The sequence below is a fragment of the Anser anser genome (assembly GCF_964211835.1).
Source record: "Anser anser genome assembly, chromosome: 1".
In the NCBI taxonomy this organism is placed as follows: Eukaryota; Metazoa; Chordata; class Aves; order Anseriformes; family Anatidae; genus Anser; species Anser anser.
The window spans coordinates 210,308,791-210,330,715 of record NC_139720.1 but is presented as its reverse complement, the minus strand read 5'-3'; the positions used below and the strand labels follow the sequence as shown (position 1 = coordinate 210,330,715).

General features: G+C 49.5%; 1 protein-coding gene and 1 long non-coding RNA gene across 3 annotated transcripts; one reads left to right on the top strand and one right to left on the bottom strand.

Moving 5' to 3' along the window:
- The first annotated feature begins 6,553 nt into the window (after positions 1-6,553).
- On the top strand, positions 6,554-18,648 carry LOC310880951 (unconventional myosin-VIIa-like). Its single transcript, XM_083797498.1, has 12 exons — positions 6,554-7,722; positions 8,832-8,985; positions 9,157-9,312; positions 9,519-9,624; positions 10,911-11,024; positions 11,822-11,909; positions 12,096-12,202; positions 13,124-13,309; positions 14,260-14,376; positions 15,086-15,169; positions 15,442-15,561; positions 16,562-18,648. Exons 1-12 carry the CDS (start codon positions 7,596-7,598, stop codon positions 16,649-16,651), a joined length of 1,449 nt encoding a protein of 482 aa, XP_083653624.1. The 5' UTR covers positions 6,554-7,595; the 3' UTR covers positions 16,652-18,648.
- On the bottom strand, positions 17,593-21,903 carry LOC310880971. Of its 2 annotated transcripts, XR_014572019.1 has the most exons (3): positions 21,830-21,903; positions 20,654-20,736; positions 17,593-20,199 (listed from the first exon to the last, which is right to left on the bottom strand). It is a non-coding gene; the product is annotated as an uncharacterized lncRNA (long non-coding RNA). The 2 variants fall into 2 exon arrangements; XR_014572020.1 differs by lacking the exon at positions 21,830-21,903 and having other exon boundaries at positions 20,654-21,007.
- Between the last annotated feature and the right edge of the window lie 22 nt (positions 21,904-21,925).

Sequence of the window (21,925 nt, the reverse complement as noted above, 5' to 3'; positions counted from 1 at the left end):
AAAGCTTGCAATACTCCAGCCTCGCAGAGAAAGTCTAGTGGGGGACAGAGACTGACACAAAACAGCTAATCAGACGAGTGGAGGCATGAAGCCCACAAGCTGTTCAGAAAACCCAAAATAATTAAGTCCCCCAGGACTTCTGAGCACCAGAAGGGATCAACCACCCAATCTGAACACACTTCAGAGGTGGAAAAATCCGAGGCTAAAAGGTAAAGGCAGGCAGAAATGCTGCAGTCCCAATGTTCTCCTGCCCCAAGGAACACAACCCTGCTACTGTCTGATACTCTGGAGCTGGCAAGTCCAGGAGAAAAAGTCAGCTTTCATCTACTGCCATTCTTTCTGCCGGTGATTAATGCTTCATTAGTGTCTCAGAAAGGCAGCAGCACTCCCAAAGCTGAACCCAGTAGACAAACTAAAGGAAAGAAAGGAACACCAAAAAAGAGACAACTGTCTCACAGTTGACGTCTGAGGGCCCCATCATCACAGATTTATTTTACAAAGGGATGAAGCACATTTTCCACCCCCGTGGGAGGTCTGACAAAAGGAAACACATGAACACTCCTCATCTGTGTTGGTAAAAAGCCTGGCAGCTTCGTCCTTCACTTTCACCACGAGTCCAGACAAAGACACCAGGTTTTCAGTGAAATAACTGAGGATTTCTCACAAGCTTGGTTCCATCACCTCTGCAGGAAGAGCTGTATCTGGCAAAATGTGTTAACGCCAAACTGCTGCAGGTAATGCAAGACATGCCCCTTCCAGAAAGCTTTGGGAACTCTCCCCCAGAAGGGAGACAACCAGAGCATTCGATAGCTGGAAGCCCTCCTGTTATCCAAATGGGAACAGGCATGGCCAGACCGCAACACCACAGCCAGATGTTAGGGTGAGCTGCGTGAAGAAGCCACGGGAATTAAGGGGCTCAGCAGTTGGCAGGCTCGGGGCACGGCAATTATTTGAGGTTGGTTACAGAACACGCTGCACAGCTGCTGCCAGTAGCAAGTACAGCACAAAAAGGAAAGTACTCTGTTAACGCTTCGTTAGGGATTTGGGGTTTTTTGGTTGGTTGGTTTTGGTTTTTTTTGTTCGTTTCTTCATGGTAAATTATCTCTGCTGTGCTTGTGACTTCAGATGATGCAGTATTTAAGACCCCAAATGACATTTCTCCACATGCCTATTCTCACTCTAGAATGCTTAATTCCGTCCCGTTCCCCAGCACTTACCTGGAGCAGCTCTTTTGCAGAACCTCTTTTTTCCACGTCCATTTCAAGACAGCGATTTAGGAAGTCTCGGAATATGGGTGAAAGCTTTTCTGGATTCTGCAGTTCCGGAGTCACGTTAGTAGCAATGAGATACAGGGCCTAAAGCAAAGCAAGCACCAAAGAAACAGGAGGTTACGAAGGTCAGACTCCAGCTGCGGTTTACAGAGGCACCCATTTTTCCTCTCCCTCCCCACAGTTCAATGGGGAAAAACAAAACCAAAACAAACCCTTATCAGGGTGACTAATAAATGCTTAAGTTTCAGCAAAGAGAAGAGCTGCCAGCCCTATTTTTATGTGGATGGGATCCAATCCTTTATTGCTTTACCCTCGTAATCTGGGTTTGGATCCTGCAGCCCTCTCAAGGGATTAAGAGGACAAAACCAGCAGTCCAGACTGTGTTTACAGAGGGAAGTTGGCTGGCACAGCTCTGCCGGTGCTCGACTCCTTCAATAACTATATCCTCATGGGAAGGTACCCCTGAAGAAACAGGAGGCTTTCTTCTCTCGATACTTTGCCCAAATGCACAAGGCCTAAAAAGTCAATACTCTAAAGATGCAGTTGGTCCTTTACAAAAGATGGCCAGTAGGTTCTCAAGCAGCACTTAACACCCTACAGAAACAAGTGGAGTCGTTTTGCTGCTGCTTGGGAATGAAGAATTCTCTAAGAATCAGGAAATTCAGAATTCATCCACTGCAAAATTTTACTATTAAAAGAAAATCGCTAGATGCCTTTTAAAAGGAAACAGACATCTGGCAGAGGCCTTCTGAGCTCACTGCTCATCACATCTCAAGGTAGAGGTCTGATAGCCTGGGAACTGCAACAAGTTAAGTTAAATGAGAGCAAAGCACCCCGTTGCTTAGCCATCCTCATTTAACTCCACACCAACTTTTTCCTTTCGCATTTCTTCACTGCTGCGCTTCTCTCCCAAAATCACCTCCAGTCAAAGAGGTGGAAACAAGTTAAACAGAACTGTTCTAGATCCCTTCGTCCTGTTTAGCTTAGAAAAAAAGCCATAAAACTGGCTTACACCAAGAACAGCCGCATTCCTACAAACAGACAGAATTTCCCCCTTCATTAAAGAATACGACGGGAAAGACACCAGCGGGGCAAAGCCTGACTAAAGGCTTGTTAAACCTGGAGCTTTACTGGGAGCATGCAAAGAAGAACAATGCACCAGCAAGAAAAAGGCCTGTTTATAAAAGAGTAATGTGGTATTCTTTGAATTCAAGGACAGCTCTCTTCCCCACTCACAAGGATTTAAGAAGCCAGGCACTCTGGGGCCAGAAGGTGCCCCTATCGGCCTCTCCAGAAGGGGGGGAATTATGGATGCACCACAGGATTAACTCAGACCCTACCTGAAGGTCTGCAACAGGAAGAGCCTGTGCCCTCTGCCACCCAGAACCAGCCATGGCTTCTAACTTAAATGACCACAATCTTCTCACTACAGCATCTAAGGAGACGTGTAGCTGCATGTGATGAAACCACAGCGGAGGTTCACCTGCCTCCTCCAGAGCCTAGGTTAACCAGCAGGCTCAGCGAAGGCCTGAGGGCAAAAAAAAGGCACTCGCTTACTCTCAGGGGGTTTTCATTGAGGTAGGGGGGTTCTCCTTCGATCATCTCGATGGCCATTATCCCCAGTGACCAGATGTCCACTTTGGGCCCGTAGGCTTTTCGTGTCACCACTTCAGGCGCCATCCAGTACGGGGTCCCCACCATGGTGCTGCGCTTGCTCTGTTCGGGAGTGATCTGGGCACAGAAGCCAAAGTCAGCTGGAAAAGCAAAGAAGGAGGGAAGAAAAAGTTAGAAACCAGCAGGTTTCTCCAAAAACAACACGTACTGATGCCACAGCTGTGGTACAAGCTAGCCTGTTGCACTGCCTGCTACATTGCTGCTGCAAAGGAGGGCTGGTTTTGTGGTTAACAAGGTGTTCAGGAGTAAGCTTCTAAATCTGACTCGCTGAGGCCATCAACATCACAGAGCTGCTCACTTGTCGATGTGAAGGCTGGTGATCAGTAAAGAGCTGTACATGGATGCTGTGAAACGTGGCAGTGCAGCATTTGGCAGCTGTAATACACTGTGTAACACATGCTCTCAAGCCTGTTCCTGGGTCTGTGAAAACAGAAACCAATGCCCAGTCTGTCCTCCCTCCACCCACACCCACCAGTATTATCTGGTCGTATTTTCAGTCCCAGAGATAGTATTTCCCCAGAAGATGTACCATCTCGCAAACACGATTTGCTTTCTAGAGCAAATACTGTGTTCAGAATAAATTTAAGGACCTAATTTGGTACTTATTATTTTCTTTGAGAAGACAGAAAGCTGAAGAGCCTTCCTGTGGAAATTGCTTGGCCCTGTCTTATTTGCATTTGACTTTCCAAAAGATCACAGAATAATAGAATCATAGGAAAATTAAGGTTGGAAAAGCCCTCCAAGATCACCTGGTCCAACCATCCCCCTACGAACAATGTCACCCACGAAACCACGTCCCCAAGCACCACGTCCAACCTTGCCTTGAACACCCCCAGGGACAGGGACTCCACCACCTCCCTGGGCAACGCGTCCCAATGCCTGACCGCTCTTTCTGAGAAGAAATGTCTCCTAATTGTTTTAATTGGTGAAGAGTAGCACTCTTTGTTCAATTCTTTGTTTTAATTGTTGAAGAGTAGGCGCATGACGTTTCCATTTTTCCACTCACCAGTGACATCGCCCGACTGCCAGGACTTTTCAACTGTGATGGAGAGAGGCTTGGCAACTACATCAGCCAGTTCCCTCAGGACCCTGGGATTCATGTCATCAGGTCCCATAGACCTGGACCTGTTTACATTCAGCAGGTGGTCTCGAACCTGCTCTGCACTTACAGTGGGTGGGACTTTGCTCCCCCAGCCTTCACCTACGGGTTCAGGGAAATGAAAGACTTGGGAAGCCCATCTACCAGTGCAGACGGAGGCAAAGAAGTTGCTGAGTACCTCAGCCTTCTCCGTGTCTGTCGTTACCAATTACTCAGGTATAGAAACTCACTCCTAATATAAGAAATTAGCCACCTCTAATCGCTTCCACACTACTATTTTCACCCCTCAGTTTATTTTCACAAATGTTAAAGGCGCATGGTGGCCCCTGGGGACTCCTCCTGTCAGCCCAGCGCAGCAGCCCAAAGGGAGCTGGGTCCTCTCTTGTGCTCTTCCTCGAGGCTCTGTGCAGAGGGGCTGACACCTCTCGCACAAGGGCTGGCGGGTGGGAAAGAAACACGCACACAAGCCCTGAATATCAGCAAGAGTTCTTTATTGCCAGGTGTTTGGTGGCTCCAAGCTAATGCCTGGGATGGAGCCTGCGCGACGAGGAGTAGGGAGCTCGCCGGGCCCTGCTGCGTAGCTACCGGTGTTCTCTCATGGCACGCAGCAGAGAGCTGCCGGGGTAGTCCCAGGTCTGATGTGGCCGAGGTGGATCCACTTCCATGGGTTCCTCCGCCTCTTCTTGTGGATCCACCTCCATGGGCTCCACGGTGTCAGGCAGGAGGACAAGCCAGTCCTTGCCTGGGACTGCCCACACGGGATGCCTCCCATCAGCTGTGTTCTCCGGCCAGGGTGCCGAACGAGGGGGTCGCCCAGTTCCATTGCCTGGTCCCATGCCACTCTCCACTTGATATTCATTCGTGGGTTTCACGCCGCCATCTCTTTTACGGCCACGGCTGGGTCCCTCGCTGCGATCTGGCCGATGGGCACGCCTCTGCTCCCCACGGCTCTCCGCATCACGCTCCCGTCTTCGCTCCACACCACCACTGCACCTCTGGTTAGGCCCAGGCCCCCTGCTGCTGGATGTCTGAGGGGCCGGCCTGTTCCCCGCATCGCTGCGGTGCCAGTGATATCTCCAATAATCGTCTCTGGGCCGGGCAGCAGGCTTCCCCCAGGCACTGATGTCTTTTGTGCCGCAGGTGCTGTCCCTCTGCCCATGAGACATCTTTCTCCCATTAGCTGCCATCTTCTCGGTGCTTCCTCAGATCGCTTCGCGGTCCTCACACCGAGGAGGGCTGCCGCTCGCCTTGCTCCTTTCTCTGGCCTTCCTCCTGCCGCTTACGCTGGCTCTCAGAGGACCGAGTTGCTGAGCAAGTGGCGGGCCAGCGGCAGGGGGCCTCTTTTATAGGGCCCGGGGCAAAGGCGTGACAGCGGTGGCCACTGTGACCTCAGCAAGGCTCTGTGATGGAGTGGCCCGTGCGAGGCCAAAGGCGGCTGCGTTGGGAGAGGCCTGGAAGATGCCCTCATGTGGACAAGGAGGAGGGCTGGGGGGGCTGAGGGGCCCCTTTTCTGGGGCTGGCTCCCCCCCAGGCCATTTGGCTTGACAGAGAGAAAGGCTGCCCCATGCAATCCTGCCTCAACCCATTTTTTCTCCCCATCTCCAAGGCTTAGAATCTCTGGTTAACAAAAGAAAACTCCATCAACAAAACCAAACCAGACCCATTCAAAAGGCTAAAGCGGTCACAGCTGAAGTACCCATCTTCAGGAGATCTTTGATCTCCTTCTATGACGAAGTGACGCGCTTGGTGGATGAGGGAAAGGCTGTGGATGTGGTTTACCTTGACCTCAGTAAGGCTTTTGACACCGTTCCCCACAACATTCTCCTCAAGAAACTGGCTGCTCGGGGCTTGGACTGGCGTACGCTTCGCTGGGTTAGAAACTGGCTGGATGGCCGGGCCCAGAGAGTTGTGGTGAATGGAGTCAAATCTGGTTGGAGGCCGGTCACTAGTGGAGTCCCCCAGGGCTCGGTACTGGGGCCGGTCCTCTTTAATATCTTTATTGATGATCTGGATGAGGGCGTCCAGTGCACCCTCAGTAAGTTTGCAGATGACACCAAGCTAAGTGCGTGTGTCGATCTGCTCGAGGGCAGGAAGGCTCTGCAGGAGGATCTGGATAGGCTGGAGCGATGGGTGAGGTCAACTGCATGAAGTTCAACAAGGCCAAGTGCCGGGTCCTGCACCTGGGGCGCAACAACCCCAAGCAGCGCTACAGGCTGGGAGATGAGTGGCTGGAAAGCTGCCTGGCCGAGAAGGACCTGGGAGTATTGGTGGATAGTCGGCTGAATATGAGCCAGCAGTGTGCTCAGGTGGCCAAGAAGGCCAACAGCATCCTGGCTTGTATAAGAAGCAGTGTGGCCAGCAGGTCTAGGGAAGTGATTGTCCCCCTGTACTCGGCTCTGGTGAGGCCGCACCTCGAGTACTGTGTTCAGTTTTGGGCCCCTCGCTACAGGAAGGACATGGACGTGCTCGAGCGAGTCCAGAGAAGGGCGACCAAGCTTGTGAGGGGTCTGGAGAACAAGTCTTACGAGGAGCGGCTGAGGGAGCTGGGCTTGTTCAGCCTGGAGAAGAGGAGGCTCAGGGGCGACCTCATCGCTCTCTACAGTTACCTGAAAGGAGGCTGTAGAGAGGTGGGGGTTGGTCTATTCTCCCACGTGCCTAGTGACAGGACGAGGGGGAATGGGCTAAAGTTGCGACAGGGGAGTTTTAGGTTGGATGTTAGGAAGTACTTCTTTACCGAAAGGGTTATTAAGCATTGGAACGGGCTGCCCAGGGAGGTGGTGGAGTCACCATCCCTGGAGGTCTTTAAAAGACGTTTAGATGTAGAACTTAGGGATATGGTTTAGTGGAGTACTTAGTGTTAGGTCGGAGGTTGGACTCGATGATCTTGAGGTCTCTTCCAACCTAGAGAAATCTGTGAATCTGTGAATCTGTGGGAGGCTGTGCTTAGTGGTCTAGTATTCCTTCCCAGTGATCCCTTACACAGCCTGAGACCACGTAGGCAGCAGGTGAATTACGTGGGGACATTTTCATCTCAGCTCCAAAGCATGCACCACTGCTGAATGTAGCTTACCAGACTGATCAAAAAACTCCCGCTCCTGTTTAGAGGGGTTGGCAGCCCATGGAGACAGACCAAGTCCTGTGAGATGTCTTCACCCTGGTGGGTTTGTTCTACTGGGCAATATTCTTTCATTGTTGCTGCCCATCTCCCTCACCACCCATTGCCATCACCCCTTCTCTTGTGGTTAGAAGCTTTTTTTTTTTTTTTTTTTTTTTTATTTCAGTAGAAAAGGTGCTTGGGTAGGGTCCAAAAGGGACTTTTCTGAGCCCTAGGAAAGGAAAAATGACTACCTTTGGACACAGCGGGAGACAGATACTCTGTAAAACTGTGAATAGCCACTTGGTGTAAGAGTTCTTTATTCTGGTGTTGTGAACAGCCTTCCAGGTGAAGCACTGGTTACACACAGTCCATTTTATCCCTGTAACCTCTCCACCTTTCCTTTTGCTTTTCCTTTGCCACCAGGCCACCACCCAAGCACACCCTGAGCAGGGTCATGATCACCAAGAGCCGTGGGAAGGACAAGTTGTGGTGTTACACCCGTGAGCCCATCAAACAGCCGTTGCTGAAGAAGATCCTGGGGAGCGAGGAGCTGTCCCAAGAAGCCTGCATGGCCTTCATTGATATCCTTCCACTTCCTGGGGCACCCCTTGGGCAACAGGGCTGACAGGCAAAGGGCTGAGCAGCTTCTTCAGAGACCCAACTAAAGCCCATAGAAAGGTTTCTGGTCCCTCTTAAGGGCTTTGGGACCATGTCATGGACTTGGAGATGGATCTGATCCCGAAATCTGTATTTGAGCATCCTTGAGAGCTGATGGGTGTCTTCTCCATAAGCAAGGTCCAGGGAGTAAGTTACTGAGTCTTGCAGGTACACATCGCTTAGCGGTTAACTCAACAGTTCTGTTTTGGCTTGCTTCAACTCTCCAGGATGCATCTGCTGTAGAAGGGAGTAGACCTAATCATTATGGATACAAACTAGTCCTCATGGCCTCAGGGACAGGGCTTGATGCCTGAGTATCACTTTCCTGGCAGAATAAAGACAGCATGGGAGAAAGAAGCTGAGTACAAATATAAATCTAACCTGTGGAAGTCGCCTTTGTGTTTTGGTAGGGTTTTGCTCTAGGATACAGACTTTAGTTCGAACAGTTCTGTTGGTATAAACCCGGTACTGATGCTACAGCACAGTTACTGCTGCTACAGTTTTCCTCCTAGCAGCAAATAACAGCAGTAGTAGGAACTAAAAGGACTGGTAAAAATTGAGAACATCTGCAATTTTATCATTCTCCTTTCCATGTTAAACACATTTATTCAGAATACTGTGACCTGTTGTCATGCAGAATAGGTACAATATGGTGAAGTGGTGAAGGTCATCATTTGGTTTATGTTACCACAGCTCCAGTGCTGTCTGCAGAGCTCTGCCTCATGACACCAGCTGAAAATCTGGTCTTTTATAGTGGTATCACTATGTGTGATCAGGTAACACAGTAGTCACAGAACTTCCCTAGGCCTACATCCCAACCACAAAGTGGTTCTTTCTGACCTGAGATGATGCATGAAAAAGAGAGAGAGCTCGCTGGACATCTCCTAAAGAAATTTAAAGCCTTACCACTGTGCCCCCTCCACCAAATTGCAGCCACTTCTGTAGTCAAATGTGGGATGTCTTTTATCACATCATCAACAGAAGGGCTTCTCCAGACCTCCCGCTTAGCTGATCCTTGACTCCTGTCTCCCACCAGTGCTGAAGTACATGGGTGACTACCCATCCAAAAGGACCCGCTCAGTCAATGAGCTGACAGACCAAATATTTGAAGGTGCCTTGAAAGCTGAGCCTCTGAAGGATGAAATCTACTGCCAGACCCTGAAGCAGCTTACGGACAACCACATCAAGTAAGAGTCGTTGGTTTTGCTTGGCCCAAAGACACTAGCCTCTGTTGGGCAAAGGAGATCTGGAGCCTAAGCATGTCTCCTCCCCTCTAGCTGAGAACCACCCACCCATGCCAAAGCACAGAGCAGTGTCCATGCCATAACTTTTTTCCTCCTGGATCTTTCCTCATTTAGGTACAGTGAAGAGAAAGGCTGGGAGCTGCTGTGGTTGTGTACAGGCCTTTTCCCTCCAAGTAACATCCTCCTGCCCCATGTCCAGAGGTTTCTGCAGTCCCGAAAACATCACCCGTTGGCAGCAGACTGCATCCAAAGACTCCAGAAAGCCCTAAGGTACAGCACCAAAAGACCTCCAGGTCCTGACCATGTCACAGCATCCAAATATGCATTAGAAATTACAAGTAGGAGATGTTTTGGTAGTAGTTGGAGGGACACTGGAAGCTCACAGCCTTTCTCTGCATTCAGCCAAACTGAACTAAAAGGACTTTGGGTGGAGGATGTTGCTGATGCTATGGCACTTGCCTCTCCCTGTTTTGCAGGAATGGATCCAGAAAGTACCCTCCCCATCTCGTAGAAGTGGAAGCCATTCAACACAAAACCACCCAGATTTTCCACAAGGTTTACTTTCCTGATGACACCGATGAGGTAAATGGGATAGAAGGAAACTTCATTTTTGTCAGGATGGATGTCAATTTTCTTATTAAAATCCCAGAAAAGGCTACTGTTGTTTCTGATTCAGAAAAAATTCAGCCTTCCCAGAAGAGTCTGAAACAGCAGCATCAGAAAGATCCATCCTTATCTACCTTGGTGAGGCAGGATAGAAGACTGGAGCTCAGGGGTCTGATTTCCTGCAATTCACCTTCTCCAGACATGGGTGCTGAGTCAGTCTTCACTGCAAATTTTGACTCCAGGAAGAGAGAAACAGGATGTGTTCATCTCCATCCACGCCCTCAGTGGTTCACAGGCCTTGGCCATCAGTTATTTGCAGCCTCAACTGACAGATTCAGTCCACCAAACCATACCCAGCTGGGTACCAGTCCCAGGGACTGGGCTGGGAGCTGGCAAGAAGGAAACTAAAATTATTCCCCATTCTGACCTGAGATGATGCAGAAATCATAACATCTGCACTCAGGAACCTTTCATTAATCATCTTAGACATTAATAAGGCATGTAGATAAATTGAGGCTGGAGCAGATAGGCATGTCCTTGCAGGTACTGCTCTCTCATGCTACTGATTAGTCTCCCAGTGAGGTTTGCCTGCTCCTCTCTTTCATCATGCCCTTGGGCACAACTAAATTCTTGTATTTCCAAGGGAGTTTATGTGAAAAGCAGTGCACACCCATGAAGGGAAAAGGGTATTCTTCTCCAGTAGCTGTGTGTGTGCCCATGTTTTTCTGTAACGGGGTTTTACAGATCTCCTGGGACTTCTTATCACTCTGAGTATTTTTTCTATGTGACTAGTAATAAGCTGCTTTATACACACGCATCTGTGTGAGAGCCAGTAGAAGGAGGCAGAGGGGACTTCGGCACGTGTCTGTGGTCCCTTTGACCATGGCAGTCACCCAGGTGGGCTGGCCAAGTAGTGTCCCTGTGGTACAACACGCATTTGCACTGAGGGGCAGTGGCACTGAGCTCCAGGCCATTCTCTCATGGTATGTGGAACATGGGTTCTGGTGGTTCAGGCAAACGTGGCCATGCATGGGACTGGCAGAAGTTTAAGTTCCCAATAAGTTCCCAATAAGAAGTTCATGGCTGAACTTCTGCAAATTTCCTTTTCACATGTCCAGAGCCACAATCCATAAAATCACTTCTTTCGTTGGTGGTGGGCACTTACATCTTTTCACATATCTGAGCCTAGAGCTCCTCGAAGAGAGCATGAAGCAGAAATTAATCTTGAGGTAGCAGTGGTGATGATCTTCCTTTCTTTGTAGGCATTTGAGGTGGAGTCCAGCACAAAAGCCAAGGATTTCTGCCAGAACATCTCCAACAGGCTGCTCCTAAAATCTTCTGAAGGCTTCAGCCTCTTCGTCAAAATCTCTGACAAGGTGAGTGACCCACACAGAGGCTGGGGTAATGCCAAAACACTCGGTGCTTCACAGCAATCATCCCAAAGGGCTTAAAACACAAACAGGCAAAGGTCTCCTGTGTTGAGAGCAGGTGGCTTTAACGCCCGATGATAGCACTGTGGCAGCCTGCTGTGTCCTGCTGACTGAGTGATGCAGCCAGTGCCACCCTATGTGCAGGATCTCACACTAATTGTGGCCCACCGAATCCCTGTGTGATCCAGAGTGAGGCAAGAGTCACTCTTTTTTTGCCTTTGTTGTCATTTTTGTCATTTTTTGCCCAAAGAGGTCACTGCATTGCGAATTAATTGAATGTTAAAGAGCACATGGGGACTGCCAGATGGAGCCAGCCTGGTCCCCTCTGGGTAGCTGTTCCTGTGATGCTGCATTGATCTGGGGCAAAGGAGATAGGGTCCATCAGGAGAAAGAGGTAGAAGACCCATGTTGCTGAGACGGTGTCCTGGTTTTGGCTGGTTTATAAGGATTAAGAAAAATGTGCAAGCTTAGAGCTGCCTTGGGCAACTGGAAGAAATCTACAGAGATAGTCATCAGGAAGGGAAATTAATTGCTCCAGGGAAACAGGAAGGTGCAATAAGAATTAATGGGTGGAATTAGAGCAAGTTGTTGGCAATGGCTTTCTGGCATCAGCAGTTTGTAGCAGAGAAGTCTAATTGAGACAAAGCAGTGAGCAAAAACTGCAGGAGATGGGGCAACAGCCAGCCCTGCCTGTGGCCTCTCGCTGCTTCCTCAGCCTTTGTAACCATGTGCTGTGCCCCCAGGTCATCAGTGTGCCCGAGGGCGATTTCTTCTTTGACTTTGTGAGACACCTGACGGACTGGATAAAGAAAGCAAGACCAGCGAAAGATGGTAACAGTGACTTTTCTCCCTTTGGGGTCACGCACAGCCCTCCTTGAGCCCTCCAGCCCTTTTAAAGATGGGCCACGCTGCTGTGGTTGTGCTGCCCGTGCCAGCCCTGGGGGCAAAACCTGACAGATGACCTGGCTGGTGCTCTCAGCATTGCTCTCAGATCTGCTCCCTGCTTCCTTCGCACAGGTATAGTGCCTTCCCTCACCTACCAAGTGTTCTTCATGAAAAAGCTCTGGACCAACACAACGCCTGGAAAGGATTCGATGGCAGATTCGATCTTCCACTATTACCAGGTGCTCTGGGAACCTGAGATAGCAGCAGAGACTTTGGGAGGAATTAGGGTGGAAAGACTGTGTATGTGCAGATGCATGAAGTTTTACTTTTAACAGAACAAAGTCCTGCCTTCAACAGAGAGCTATGAAGAACAGTTGGGTTGTATGGCAAGGACCAGGCTTCATGCACTGTAAGGCAACCAACTCAGCTGAGATTTGGGCCAGATGTTCTTGGGAAAGTAGCAAGAAGTGGGACACAGTAGCACTCAGCCTTAGCAGGGAGTACAAATTCACAAGCATTCTGAAGGTTTTCAGCTCCTTCATTCTTGGGCGTGAGCTGTGATGGTCCCAGCAGCCAGTCAAGAAGCTGCAGCTCTTCTGCACTTGTTTCATCTGGGAAGAAAGAGACATGTGCATGTCCCAAAGCTTTTTCATACAAGTATGCAAATACACAGATGTTCCCTGTGTTCTTGCCTGGATAAAGCAATTATCCTAATATTATCATAGCCTCTGATGCTTTGATAGTTACCTGACACATTTTCAAGCATCTTTTCGTAATGGGGGAATAGATTGAAAAAAAAATGAAAAGGAAAAATAAAGGGAGGAAAAAAAACACATTCAATTCCAATTGTCCATTACAAGGGTTGGATTTTCAGCAATGAGGGAGGGAGAACAAGACTGTAGGTTCACACATCTGATACCTACCACAGGGACCACCCTGTAACACGAGAACGTTTCAGGCCAGAGAGGATCTTTAGACATCAAGTGTGGTCTCAGCTGAGCAGCTGCCTGTCCACCACACTTGGTACAACAACTATGAGTGTTCCTAAGGCAGAGCCTCATATCCAGGAGCTGGAGACCTCCAAAAATGTGATTTAGCACCAGAGGGTGAAGGTCTGAGGTCACCCCCTCTATTTCTGAATGGCTTTCTTCCACATACAGGAGTTACCAAAGTACCTGCGCGGCTACCACAAGTGTACACGGGAAGAGGTCCTGCAGTTGGCAGCTCTCATCTACCGGGTGAAGTTTGAGGATGACAAATCCTATTTCCCCAGCATCCCCAAGCTTCTGAAGGAGCTGGTGCCTCAGGACCTCGTCCGGCAGCTCTCTCCAGATGACTGGAAGCGGGTAAAACAGCAGCTTTAGTCATAGGTCAGGCTTGGTGGGGGGAAACCCAGCATCTCGTGTGACTTGTCTGATGTTCAACACTGAAGTCAGGTTGCCAGAAGGAGTGACCCATGGTCCCTCTTGAGCCTTAAAAGGGCCACAGTCTCTCCAACAGCACCAAGAGAAGGAATTGTACATGTGTTCAGACACACACACACGTTGTGGGCTTTGTGCTGCACGTTGCTGTGACTGTAGTGGTGGATGCAGTGCTGTATGGACACATCTAGGGGATGGTCTCATATAAAGCTTTGTTGCTGAAGGCAGACTGCTGAGCAGAAAGGCAATTCTCCCCGCTTTACACAAGGAGAGCTGTGGCACAGGTACGGACAAGTCTAGGCCATAAAGTAATGTAGATGTCTCACTGCCAAGAAACAATCTTGTAAGTCCTTTCTGTTTGCTGGGACTTGAACTTGGCCATGTGTCTAACAAGCAAATTATTGGCTTCTCTGTGTCGAAGTCCCCTCAGTCCCTTCTGCTCCCAAAATTGAAAGATCAAAATTTATAATCCCTATAATGGAGTCATCAGTACAGCTTCTAAGAAAGGACCTACTTTAGTTCCAGGCTCTGCTCCAGTGACCCACCAACACTTCTGTGAAGTGTTCATTGGAGCAGAGACTAGAATAGATGTCTCCACCTGGAAAACTTCTCCAGCTACTTTCTTGGCCCAATTAATATTTACTCATCCCAAGAAACTTGCCATCTGAGAACAGCTAATAGGCAGGAAGAACTGATCACAGGTTCACCATATGCTGTGGTTTGTTAATGAATCTCAGCGAAAGCCCAGTTACCGTGAAGCAATTATGGTTTCTGGTAGGATAGTCCGTCTTTGTAGCATGATGCTTCTTTACCTGCAAAAATCTTTGGTCCAAGGTAATGCAAACCCTCCAGCTCTGCTGTCCTCTCTGTTGCAGTCCATCGTGGCATACTACAATAAGCACGCAGGCAAAACGAGAGAAGAAGCCAAGCTTGCCTTCCTAAAGATTATCTTCAAGTGGCCTACATTTGGATCAGCATTCTTTGAAGTGAAGGTACCTGCTCTGCCTGGGGGTTCCCTGGCAGCTTTGAGACAGTATCAGAAGTCCCGTATCATGGAGGGGTTCCAGGTATGCAGGGTTGTCCCAGTGCCTGGAGTGGAACAACCCTGATAAGACAGGGAAAGGATGTAAGTCTCTCCATCAGTAAAGGGCTGAGATACTCATTTATGGCTGCCCTGTCTCTTTACAATACTGGGGCATTGTAGAGCATCAACGTATCTCAGTCCTCTTCAGGTCTATCCTCGCAGCTGTACTGCTGAGGAGGCAAGAGCCATTCTCTGCTTTGTGAAGGGAAAGGGGAACGTGTAATTTTCACACACCTGCACACACTGTGAACCCAATCCAGATCACCCATCATGGCACCAGGTTCCCATCACAGGCAGGGGAGGCCAGTAGTGATGAAGTCCAAGAACTCTGGGCACCTTATTGCAACCCCCCATACTCAGGGACCATACATTAAGCATGGTGTGGAAACATGACGCTGAAACCGTTCATGATATCTTTGAACTTAGGCACCTTAATTTCTGTCATGTTCATTAGATGGCATAGTGGATCTGAATAATATCCTGTGATTTTTCCACCCAGAGTGATTTAGCTGCCAAATGTAAATGCAAATGCTGGCAGAAGATACTGGGTGAGGAAATAGGAAAGCACCTGATTTAGCACGACGCTTCCCCTAACCAGTTCATCTCATTTCCAACAGCAAACTACAGAGCCAAATTATCCAGAAATCCTTCTAATTGCCATCAATAAGCATGGAGTGAGCCTCATTGATCCCAAAACCAAGGTAAGCAAGACTGAGGTCTTCACCAGGTGCTCCTGAGCCAACTCCCCAACCCCTTACAGGGTTAATCCCAAAGGCTGTGCTATTCCACCAGCCACATGGACCTTCCAGTAGAGCAGTCCTCCACGAGAATGGAGGATCCGCAGTCTTGCACTTCACTGCTGTTCCTGTGAGGCCATGGTATATTCTCATTTCAGCAGACATCCTTGGTCTGCTTGAAGGAAAGTTAAAGGTTGAGGCTCTCGTGTTGAGTGTGAGTCTTGTGTTCCCACCAGGATATTCTCATCACTCACCCCTTCACCAAGATCTCCAACTGGAGCAGTGGCAACACCTACTTCCATATAACTATCGGCAACCTGGTGAGGGGAAGCAAGCTGCTCTGCGAGACATCCCTGGTAAGGAGTGTTAAAGATTGATGGGCACAGTTAGAAAAAATCCTGACTTTGGCAGGCTAAAATAAACTGCTTCCCATAAGCCATGTCTCAGGGATTCTCTGGACTGAAAGTGGTCTCATAGAAGACCCAACAATGTGTGTTTTTCTTTTTTTATTTTTATATTTTTTCCCCTTGATTTCAGCACTGTCTGGTTGCTATCTCCAGAACAGCTTTTCCTAGGGATGATTTAGATATTAAGTATGGGGATATGTTAAGTGTGTAAGGCCTCACCTCCTATGCATCCATGGAGAGCTTTATGGCAGCACAGAGTTCATCCAAGACTTCCCTGCCACTGCCCCCAGGGCAGTAGCACTGGACAAGCCTGTAGTAAGCAAACAAGCAGCACTCACACCATGGCTCTGCCCAAGCAACTGGGGCTCTCATTAGGTCCATCTTCCAAGTTACAGGCAAGCCTGAGGTTCTTGGGGCATTGCCGACCCAGGAACATGGGACACTGCTCCATGTCACTGGAGTGAAAAACGTATCAAAGCAGATGTGGGCTCAGGGGGTGTCCTTTTACCAAGATCCTTTGCCCAGCTTGTACCTACTAACAGCCACAAGGAAAAAAAAAAAGAAAACAAAACACTTCTGCTTAGTCTATCTTAAACTCAAAGCATGTAGGATAAAAAGTCCTGTCCTGTTATTAATTTGGGGCGTTCACATTATTTTTGGCCATTTGAAAAATCCACTCCCCTTCCAAAGCTCCACACATCCTTAGCCTCAGCAGCCTCCTGGGAGAGACTTGCACTGTAAATTGTGTTTGATCCTTGTGTCAGGGCCATATCACTCAAGGAGAACTGTGGAAAAAGGAAGAAGGAAAAAGAAAAAAAAAAAAGAAGGGAAAAATATACCTGGAAACATATATATAAGTTAACGACTTGTAGCAAGTGTGTTCAAGAGGCATGAGCCAGAGACCAAGCTGTGCTATAAAGGCAGGTAACATCTTCTCTCTCCTCACCAGGGCTACAAGATGGATGATCTTTTGACCTCGTACATCAGCCAGATGCTAACAGCCATGAGCAAACAGAGGAGTGCAAAGGGTAGCAAGTGAACTGCAAGAAGCCACTGGCAGGTGGCCATGGGGCTAATTCGCCAGCTGAGGGCTGTGGGGTACCCATGCAGCTGGGGGAGAACCTTTGCCTCCCAGATGTGGAAGATGAGCCGAACGCCGTCAGGGAGTTCGCTGGACTCTGACCTCGAAGGCTCCAATCCCACCTCCCCTTCGAGCGAGGATGACTATCTCTGACCCCCCCCCGTCCTCCTTCCCCACCCTGCAACCCGACTCCACCTTAAACCTCAAAGATTTCCAGGGGACACCACTGCTCTCAGGCAGTGACTGAGCAAAGAAACTCCGGCAGGACGTTTGCCTGAACCCAACAGCTGCCATCAAAAAGGCTCTGGGAAGAGGATTTGTGTGTGTGTGCGTGTGCGTGTGGCTTGGTTTGGTTTGTGTTTTTATTTTAAGTAAAGAGAGAGCTATTGAGATGCTAACGGCTTTTGGTGAGCTTATGGGCATTTCAGGTTTGAAGAGGAGTAGCAGAGCCCCAGTCCATGCTGGAAAGGTGTCTGATGAACACTGCGGGGCTTGTTTTTTGACATCACAGAAGAATACACCGTGTTCTTAAGGACAGGAAGAAAAAGCAGGCTGGGAGGAGCACATTTTAACCAGGAATCAGAACAAACAAACCACTGATCGAACAGGCTAGAGTACTGAAGTGCTGTCCGTGCAATGCTGGAAATATTTAAAGAACAAATTTTAAAGTTCTGTTTCTTCTTCTATTTATTTTTTAAAATATTAAAAAGAAAAAAAAATATCCCGCAATTTGCGCTGGTATCTGGACGATGACTCAGGGCTGAGGGCGACCTGCAGGACAATTCCTCGCCCTAGGATCCCCCTGGCACCGTGACAGCCAGTGACTGGGGCACATCTTCCCCAACCTAAGGGCTCAGCTGGAAGTGAAGCTCAGAAGATGTCATCTCCTTTTGCCCCCCTTGTGTCCAGACAAATTAACCCTGGGAGGATCTTTACTGCAAGCTTCAACGTGGACGTAGGGATTTCGAAGTTCCTGCTCTTGGAAGATTGTGGCCAAGCCCATGTGCAGAAAGGGCTCTGATCTAAACACGGACTTGGCCATCACAGCTGGAAAAAACTTAATGATTTTGTTGTGCTTTTGTGTGTGTTGCTGTATAAAAGGGCTCTCTGCCAGTCCCGGTTGGAGCCTGAAGCACTCTCAGAGAGCACAGGCCCATGATTTCAGAGGGTTTTTCTCCATCTTTGGTTGGCCCTGCCGATCTGCTGGCTGGTTGTCCCATTGTCCACCCAGCACCACGCAGTGTGGAGCAGCTCCTTTGGACCAGAGCTGGGACCTGCCGGCAGAGAGGAGGCTAAAGGCATGTCGCGTCTGGGGGGAGGTAGGGGAAGGAGCATGGGGTGCCTTTCCAAAATCCAGGCTTCAGAGGAGCACGTTCCTGGGCAGGTGGCATCAGGAGGGGTGAGAAGTGTCTGCTGAGAGCTGATGTTGGTGTCACTAACCAGTTAAGCTCAAGTAACCCTTGCTGGGCTTACTGGGCTCAGTCTCCCAGCGCTGTGGCACCAGGAGCACTACCTGCCAGGCCACCAGGAGCACGGCATCTGACGGGGATACAGCAGTGGCTTTGGACCTCGGTCTCTCCACCAAAGCAAACAAAATGCTGCTTGGAGACGTCCACCAGCCAGCCAGGGCTGCTAGGAGATCCCCCTTACCACCACGACGAGCCTCCAGCCACCCCTGCCGCCCACAACACGCTCAGTAGACGATGCAGCCTAGCAATGTTCTCCAGTGCTGGTCTGGGCCAGCTTTCCCCCACCGCCACCCTCGTCCCTTCGTTCACAGCTCTGTTGGCCTCCCGTGCACCCCACCATTTAGGGGGTGCTGGGACTCTTGTGTGCGTGTGCCTGTGTGTCATATGTATTAGCATCTGCTGGCCTCTTTGTATTCACACCGAGCAATGTAACACGAAAAAAAACGTATGTCCAAGTGAAATATTCTCATTAAAAGGCATAAAGTGGCTTGCGGGAGGCTGTCCTGCACTGTGCGGTCGTGGTGGTGGCTCCACGGGTGGGATCAGGGCCCCCAGGTCCTCAGCAGGGAGAGGACTTCTGGTGGAACGGGGCTCCTGGTGAGAATATCCGGCAAGGGGGAGCGAACCGTCAGTGGACACAAAAATTAAGAAAATTAAGAAGGGGGGTAGGGAGCTAACACCATCATTAGGATCCTTTCTGCACGCTTCATAGATCTGGAGCTGCTCTACACCAATCCTTTTGCCCTTTTCCAAGGGAAGCTACTGCTTTTTCGCACATCTAGCCTCCAAAATACCTCAAAATTGCAAGCTTAGAAAATTTGAGTGCTTTTCAGCACAGTTAACTTTGAAACCCTGTACTTCCCTTTCACCTTTTATTTGTGATGATATGTTTAATCAGCAAAAACACACCTCTGAATGATGATGATCTGAATGCCACGTTCTTCCCCTTTCCCAATCCCCTAGAATAAGAACAAAACAGGATTGGAGAGCCAAACTGTATTTAAAACATCACCTAAAATTTACAAAAGAAAAAAAAAAAAGTTTTTATTATCTGTTCAAGTAGAAATGTATGGCTTAAACCTGGAGATGTTCACATCTCCCTTGCAGAACAAGGCATGGAATTCCTTCCCTGTATGTGCCAGCAGCCACCGGGAGAAATGAAAATCGGAATAAATCCCAGGATGCAGAGCAGGTAACAAAGACCTTCCCAAGGGAAAAGCAAACAGGACACCTCGTGGAACCAGTTCACACCCAGCTCGATGAAGAAGTGTTGTGCTCCTGGTTACTGTCCCGGTAGTCACATGGCCAAGGCACCAAGAAATCCTTTAGCATCTGTGGAAAATACTCCCTCACCCACAGCCAGGGTGAAGTCTGTCCCATTGGGGTTTACGGCAGGACTAGAGGAGGGGAAAGGAAAACCTAAGCTGTCCCTGCCTGTGTTATGGAGAGGCACAGACCCTGGTGAACCATCCAGCAGCACTTGACCGTCGTGGTGGGGCTGGGGAGCTCCTGGGGCTGGAGCAGACCTGAGAGGAGGAAGGGAGTGTGTGGACAGGAGACTGGAGAGATGTGGACAACCAAGGGCAAGGAGGACCAGAGGGTGCTCGGGTGTTTGCAGCGAAGATAAAAACAAAGCTGCACAAACAGAGGGCTTACACACTGCAGGAGGGCTTACAGGATGAGGTACAGTGGTCTCAGAGGGAAATGGTGGTTCCTACACGAATCCTGCCAGGGAGGTTTAATCCTTTCACCGTGGTGCACAGCTTCGTCATGGACGCAGCCCCATCTGTGCTCCTTTACACCCCAGGGATCCCTGCCAGGCATGGGACTGAGAGGAAAGCAACAGGAGAACAAGGTCAGTGCTCATCTCCATCGGGGTCGTGGTGGCAAATGGCTGCCCCTCGCCAGGCAGGCTGCTGTTTGCACCTCAGCAAGGGGCAGCAGGGCAGGCTTTGCTCTCCGATCCTCCGCGAGATGGCAGGTCTGCACCTCCTCCTTGCCCGCGTCAGGCCACGACAGCAGGCATGTTGCTGAGCTCTGCAACAGAAGACAAGCAGTGAGCTATTGACACACCTCCAGCTATTTTGCCAGCAGTCACAAGCAAACAGCTTGGCCAAAAAAAATCCTGCAGCCCAGGTTGGGTCATTTTGTCTGCTCCTTTAGTCCAGAAATCTGGCGCATGGGGGTATCCCCAACAGACCCCACCTTGCCGTGGAGATCTGAGAGTGCTCAGTGCCCTTCTGTTCTTTTTTCACAGCATCCCAGAGTAAAGCAGGTCAGAGGGGACCTCTGGAGCTCTCTGGTCCAACCTCTGCTTGAAGCAGAGCTCAAGGTTGCTCATGGCTTTGATGAAAAGTGATGTTCATCACTGGGGAGGAACCACAGCACTGCACCCATGCTGAGATAACCCATCCATCCTTCACCACGACATGGGCGTGACAGAGGTGACCCCGAGCAGGATCCATCTCCTGCCCCCCCTCACCCCGCTCACCTGTCCTGAACTTGTTGTAGGTGCCGCTCTCCAGCATCGAGCCACCATCGTGGGCACAGCAGGAGAAACTCCGCTCTCGCCACCTGCCAGGGGCAAAGTGCTTGGATCAGGCCACTGCTTGCTGTGGTTCCCCCCGCAGCTCCCTGGAGCCCCGATCACCCTTTTTCTACTTTGTCAGGGCAGGACCTGGCCTGGTACCTGAGGGTTTGCTCAAGTTTTTAGTGAGAAGGGATCCTGATGCACAGCTGTGATGTCTAAGTGTCCACGTTTCACGTGTAAAACAGCATTTTGAAGGCGCCTTTTTGACTAATCCCTCTCCAGCCTTCCAAAGCAAAACTATAGCTGTCTCTCCTTTTCCACACCAAAGCACTCCACATAACCACGCCATGCTTATAAGCAAGCCAGGCTGCTCACCCAGGATCTTCCTGATCTTTCCCCCTGCTGTGACCCGCAGCAGAGCTGTGCTCCCAGCACCCCTGCAGAAAACAGCCCCGAGCTGGCTGGTCTGGTCCCTCCACCCACCCACAGGCAGGTGAAGAGCTGAGCCCAGCACCTCCTGCTGTAGGAGCACAGCCTGGCTTCTGATCCAACCACGGCAGAGCTGAGCATCCAGCAGCCTGACCCCAGTTTCTCCGTTATTAAACATAGATAATGTCTTGGACAGCACAGAAAGAAAGAAAATAGTGTCTGTGACACTCAGGTATTTCTGGGTATATTTCATATTTCAGATAGTTCGTCTGGGAGGATGGATTCCTCAGTGACTCTGATATATGCAGACAGAGACATGAGGTGCACAAATATTAACAATGAGAGCTCTCCTCCTAAGTTACATCCAATGTCCAAATAATCTAAATAGTAAAAAATAGAAAAATCAGTTCGTTTTCCAGCTTTGATAACTGGATTCTGCTGCTACTCTAAACACACCAAGTCTGCACTGAATCCTTTGGGTAGGTGATGTCTGAGTTACCAAAAGGAAAGGGAAATATATAGCAAGCAGGAGCAGTGCAGAGGTTTTTGGAGACTTTAAGGCCTTTTTTTTTTTTTTTTTCTAATTCTTGAAGAGGAAGATGTCCTCTAGAGCAGTTTTAACCCTTCAGGTCACTGAAAGCATCCCTTCATTCCTCCAAGGGGGACAACAGATGAGGCTAGCACGGCCACTAGCAGCTCAGTAGTTACCAGTGCAGAGCGAAGATGAGTGAGATGAGGAGCACAGAGGCCAGGTCCGTCAGGATCCACATGATGTTGTACTGCTGCGGTGTCTGGAAGGGAACA

Coding starts and splice junctions, on each gene's coding strand:
- LOC310880951 (XM_083797498.1), top strand. CDS start 7,596: ATGATCACCAAGAGCCGTGGGAAGGACAAGTTGTGGTGTTACACCCGT. Junction 8,986..9,156: donor CTTACGGACAACCACATCAA/GTAAGAGTCGTT, acceptor TTCCTCATTTAG/GTACAGTGAAGAGAAAGGCT. Junction 12,203..13,123: donor CGATCTTCCACTATTACCAG/GTGCTCTGGGAA, acceptor TTCCACATACAG/GAGTTACCAAAGTACCTGCG.